Genomic DNA, 6,000 nt, shown 5'->3' with positions numbered 1-6,000 from the left:
TTTTTTTACCATGATCATACTGGAAGAGTAATTTCATCAAACTACTTAAGAGTAAAACATCTTTTTCAAAGGTTATATTTTAATAGAATTTTTTTCTCCCATTAACTGCAAACAAGCTACATGGATTATACATAGGGGGCAATTCTCTCTGACACTGAAGTGCTTCCTCCACAAAGAATAGTTTCTAGGTGGAAATCATTAACAAGGAAAACTATGACAGTGTTGGGCTGGAAAGAGTGCATCTTCCATAGTTCCCTCCCAGTTCTGGCTCTCTCCCCTCAACCCAGGGAAAGATACGGTGACCAAGAATACCAAGTTCCTCCCACTTTTCTTTTTCTTCATCTTGTTAAATTTGGGTACATTGCAAATAAACTAAAAGCAGGTAAAAAATGGGCTTCTTATACATCTTGTTTAAATTTTGATAGTAACCTTTGCTTGCTCTTGACTTAATTCTAGATTTCAAAACATTGTGAAATGGCACTTTCATTTATTTAGTTAACTGCTGAAACCTAGGAATTTACTGTTGAAAACCACTCAGTTTTTGCAAAGTTTAAATACATGAATACAAAGTATAGTGCTTGGGACAGTCCCGGGCTGTAGGGAGGAAGTCTGTGTTGGCATCAACAAGCTTTTCCTCAGTCTCTGGAGCCATTGCCCTCCTGGTAATATAAGGGGTTGAATTGCTTTAAAGACTATATTTAGAGTTTGAATCCTTAAGTCAAACAAAAACTTACATGATGCCTAATATATAACAGATCAAAGCATATTTGCTTTGGTTGAAGATGCTTCAGGGCCCAGAGCCTCTAAGGCAGCTCTCAAGAACCTCCAAGGCTGTGCAGAACATTTTGGAAACCTCCACACCAGATGAGCTCTTCCAGTTCTGACATCACATCACTTTGACAGTAACAACCTACAAAGCATAATTAAATTTGGCCTTGTTGAGAGGCATCCAAATTCATCTTTTTTTGTTTGTTTGCATACCAATTGGCAAAGATATGAGGAACTACATTGGGTCCCTTGTGTTACTGCTGGTGCTACTAAACATTTAGATTTTAATCATGGCCTGTGTGGTGTGCTTCATTCATTCAACTGTGCCAAAAACTGGGACTATCAAGACAAGTGTGGTCTCTGCTGTCAAATTGTTAAAGTCTCCTGAGGAAAACAGATAAACAATTATTACAGCCATTAATAGTAGAAGTAGACCCCTGGCCTCGGAGCACATGGTGGGGTACTCAATTCTGGGGGAGGGGGAGAGAAGGTAGAGGGAAAGGGCTCGTAAAAATATCAAATATTTATTTATTGGACGCACTGCGCAGCTTGTGGGATCTTAGTTCCCCGACCAGGGATTGAACCTGGGCCCTCAGCAGTGAAAGTGCAGAGTCATAACCACGGGACCGCCAGGGAATTCCCTTAAATGATATTTATTGAACGTGTAATATGTGCTAAGCAGGGTTCTAAATTTTTTGTGATTTTAGAAATGAGGACATTGAGGCAACGGATGGTTAAATAACTTGACTACAGATAAAAAAAATCATGGAGGCAAGATCTAAAATCAGGCTGTGTGATTTCAGGGACCCTACTCTTTTCTGTGTGTATGTGCCAGGGAATTCCCGCAGGGCCCCTACTCTTTTTTTAAAAATATTTATTTTATTTATTTGGCTGCATTAGGTCTTTGTTGCGGCACATGGGATCTTCCTTGTGGCATGCGGGATCTTTAGTTGCAGCAGGCAAACTCTTAGTTGTGGCATGTGGGTTCTAGTTCCCTGACCAGGGATCAAACCCAGGTCCCCTGCACTGGGAGCACAGAGTCTTAACCACTGAACCACCAGGGAAGCCCCAAGGCCCCTACTCTTAATCATTACACTGTATTACATTTATATTTATAGATACGGTAGCAGTGAAGTTGAATCTTGAAGAAGTTCAGACAATCAGATGATAGGGTAGAAAAGTCAGTAGAGAGAGGAAAGAAAGGAAGTGGCAAGAATGAAAGGAAGCAGAAGTACGAAATAGCCGGCGCACTGGGAAATCTAAGTTGTTGGGACAGCGGGAGCATAGGGTGCAAGGGGGACTGTGGTGAGGAAAACAGGCTAGAGGGGCCGTACTTCCCTCCCCCTTTGGCAAAAATCCCCATCGTTATCTTTGAATGAGACTCAAAAGAAGTCTGGGAAAATAGAGTGAATTTAAGAGATGGGATAGCTGGATTAGCATCCCAGGATTCTATTGACCTTGGTCTCTCTCTGATCTTCTTAGGGGACAATGGGTAAATAAAATGTGTGAAAGTTCCTAGTGTCAGATAGATAAATGTTGGTTGAATTTGAATGTGCAGCAGGTATTAGGCAAATGGGGGTCTTGGATAAAGTGTATGAAGTACTCTCAAGGTGGGGGGAGGACAAGACTGGGCTGCAAAAAACCCTTAAGTCTTTTCACATGAGCAAAGTTTGAGGAGTAGCCTTATCAAAATTGCAGTACTTGCTTTTAGAATAAATGAACCGTACAAGATGTCCTTAACTAATGTAAGAGTAGATGTGGTTTATAGTCTCTGCTGACAGGCCAAACAGTTCATTAAATATTCTCCCTGGCTTTGTGAGTATTGTCAATGTATAATTTCAATGAAAAAAAGATCTCCTGGAACAAGGTGTACAGAATGGGGATAGTGCACACCACTTGCTTGTGTGCATGCCAACAGGAAAATGTAGGAGCTGGAAATGATCCAAAAATTTTTTGTGCAGTAATACAAAATGGTATTTTATTTATATTTCCCTTAGCACATAATTCTAATTATGCTTTATACCCTGACAATGGTTATCATAGGCTACAGATAATCATGCTGCTGATCAGACTCCCTCCTTGCCTAGAGCAAGCAAAGCAGTCTCAATGATCTCAGACAATTTTAATAGGGGAAGGCGAGATTTGTTTCAGATGTGTTTCACTGCTTATGGAGGACAAGTGGCTTCTCACCATGGTGACAATCAGGTTGCTAAGCTGGGCAAGGCCAAGTTTAGAAGAATGGTCCTCAAACAGATTTACTGAAATGAATGGCTCATGCCACCAGCAACTTTCTTCAAGTTCTGATTAATTTCCCATGAAATAATTGCTTGGAATACATCCAAGCAGTTCCTTTATTCATTGCTTCTTTGTCTTGCCAACAGGAGGGTCAGTCAATACTGAAACATACAGTTTGAACCAAGCATATGTGATGCCCACTGCACAATACACTGAGGTCAGTAACAAAGGGATAAAGGGGTACTTCAGCTGCCAAGAGGTGAAAGGGAATACAAATTCACAGAAGACTTCCAGAGGCCCCAGGCCAAGGAGGTAGAAAGTTTCCATCCAATTAAAAAGAGGTTTTTCTTTTCTGAAGAAAAAACGAGAGGAGTCTGATTTTAGATGAGTCATTCTGCTTTTGCAAACATTTCTCAGCTAAAGCTTCTCACCTGCACTGTCGTGATGTGAAGTACAGATAAAGGTAGAGTCAAAAGAATGAATAAAATTTCACATTTAAAAAAATGATAAAGATATATCATTACATTAACTCAACAATCCAAATTTACCCAACCATCATCTATGTTGTCACTTAGCTGAAGTTGCTGAGAGAGCATTAGCTATGCATTTGGAAGAGGAAAGGGGGCTGGATACTGTGATATTGGAATAAGAATACGGTAAACAATATATAATTTTTTGTTTTGGTAAAATAATATAAAATTTGGTATTTTAACCATTTTTAAGTATATAATTAAGTAGTATTAAGTATATAGACAATGTTGCGTCAATATCCACTTTCAAAACATTTCAACACCCCAAAAAGAATCTCTGGAAACATTAAGCAATAATAACTCCCTATCCAGCACCACCATTGCTCTCACCGGTCCCCATACCTACTAATTTACCTTCTGTCTCTATGAATTTGCCTAGTCTAGATATTTCATATAAATGAAATCATACAGTATTTGTCCTTGTTGTATCTGGCTTATTGCACTTAGCCTAAGTTTTCAAGGTTCATCCATGTTGTAGTACATATCAGAGCTTCACTCCTCTTTCTGGATGACTAATATTCCATTATATGTATATATACTATTTTGTTTATCCATTCATTTGTTGATGGACATTTGGGCTATTTCTACCTTTTGGCTACTGTGAATAAAACTGCAATGAACACTGATGTACAAGTATCTGTCTGAGTCCCTGTTTTCAGTTCTTTTGGGTATATACCTAAGAGTGGAATTGCTGAGTCATACGGTTATAATTGAGTTTTCATATAATTAAGCATTTGAGGTTTCAGGAACACAATCAGATATAATCCATAGCAAGCTTTAGAAAATTATATAGGTAACATTACGTTTAGAAAAGAAAAAAATTCCACCCATAATTCTAAGATATGTAAGAATTTTTTACATATCTTTTGGTTTTAAGCATCTGTATTTATGTGGTTTTACTCATAATGCATATTTTACATTCCATTTTTTAGTTTTCATATAAAGTTTTAATTTAAGCTGGGTAGTCCCTCCTCAAATATTCCCCCAAACTAAAGTCATGACCTATGTTGCCATGTGAGAGTGATGGAATATGGGTAATTTCTCCTGCTATCTGCTGGTATTTTGTAATGTTGTGATATTACTATTAAAACTTAAAAAATAAAATTTAAAAGGCTTATCAATCATTTAGGAGTAAACATTTCACAAAAGTAAATATAATTTTAAATGTACTTTTTTTAGATTACCTGAATAGAGTCTTCAGTGAGGAAATACTATAGATGGTAAACAGCAACATGAGTAAGATTTTAATGGGAAGTTCTGTCAAAAGAATAAAAAAGGACATATGACAATTAAGTTGGCAAGAGAAAAGTTTATGGTACTTAAGGGAATATAAGCACAATGACACAGCTATACAGTGCTAGGAATGCTTTCTGAGCTTAACTGTGCATTTTTGTGACATGTAAAGATACTGAGAATTAGGGACATGTTGGAGGTTTTATTTAAAAGAATGGATGAGCTCTCTCTTTCTAAGAGATTTTAAGTTTACTTAAAATACTATCTGTTTAAATCAGATAGTATTGATCAGACAGTATTGATCAGTAGGCTCTGATGAACAGGCATGGCAACTAAATAGATCTCTCTTAAAAGAAGCTATTTACCTGGTGCAGTGAAGAGCAGAGGGAAGAGGGAATAATGTCCTGTTGTGGTCAGAATCAGAAAAATTGAAGCATCTCCTGCTTTTCCCACAGATAAGAGGCTAAAAATAAAAATTCTTATAATAATTCCTTAAAACATCAAATGAAGCTTATACTTGCAAATAGCTGGAATAACCTGCATCTAATATTATTTCTAGAACTGGCTTATGCATAAAATAACATACTGATCTTTGTTACAAGTCCAATTCAATTGAGAATATTAATTTTTTTAGTGGGAAACTTAAAGCAATACAAAGAAGAATGCATCACACTGAGTCATGAAACATTCAATAAAGAATCTTGCCTCTCTGAGTAACTGCCTCCTCAAAGAAAGGAATATTGTGGGATTGGGAGCTGCCTAGTGGTGGCAGCTAGAGAAACAGGATTTTATTTCCAACCCTATAGTCCTTCTCTTGGACAATGCCCCATACCTGCTGGTGTTTAATAAGAATTCTAACTAAAGACATTAGAAGTTTTTCTCTATTTTTTAATTTGGAAACTCCAAGTTGCTAAATGAACCCAGACAAGCCATATACTGATCTGACAAATTTGATTAATGTTCTTTCAGAGCTTAAATGATTTCTCTCAGGATTTAAGAAAAATCTTAAGAAAAAGGCTAATTCTATTACCATCTATCTAATTGGGTTTCAGTTGTATATAAAATGGACACAACTGCATTTAAAATGCCTTTTTTTTTAGCATGGCACAGTGAAAAGATCTTAAGATTCAGCATGATAAGATTCAGGTTTAAGTCCTAACCCTGCTATTTGCTAGCTGTGTGACTTTGGATAAGTCACTTAAACTCTGAGCCCCAGTTTCTGCAGATGTGAAGA

The 6,000-nt window shown here is 37.3% G+C and overlaps 1 protein-coding gene across 11 annotated transcripts in view; it reads right to left on the bottom strand.

The window, feature by feature from the left end:
• Positions 1-2,834: 2,834 nt before the first annotated feature.
• Positions 2,835-6,000, bottom strand: part of ALG8 (ALG8 alpha-1,3-glucosyltransferase) — a gene marked incomplete at its 5' end in the record, with an annotated part of 28,037 nt that continues 24,871 nt past the window's right edge. For 10 of the 11 annotated variants that reach the window (XM_079709481.1, XM_079709485.1, XM_079709489.1 and 7 more), the window contains 3 exons: positions 2,835-3,355; positions 4,718-4,790; positions 5,132-5,229. In XM_079709481.1, the coding sequence (XP_079565607.1) occupies positions 3,124-3,355; positions 4,718-4,790; positions 5,132-5,229 (403 nt within the window). In that variant the 3' untranslated portion in view covers positions 2,835-3,123. The remainder of the gene's footprint in view (positions 3,356-4,717; positions 4,791-5,131; positions 5,230-6,000) is intronic. The other variant, XM_079709488.1, reaches the window with a different exon arrangement.

The sequence above is a fragment of the Hyperoodon ampullatus genome (genome assembly GCF_949752795.1).
Source record: "Hyperoodon ampullatus genome assembly, chromosome: 7".
Lineage (NCBI taxonomy): Eukaryota > Metazoa > Chordata > Mammalia > Artiodactyla > Ziphiidae > Hyperoodon > Hyperoodon ampullatus.
Note: the sequence above shows the minus strand (reverse complement) of the source record. Positions and strands in the feature narration are given on the sequence as shown.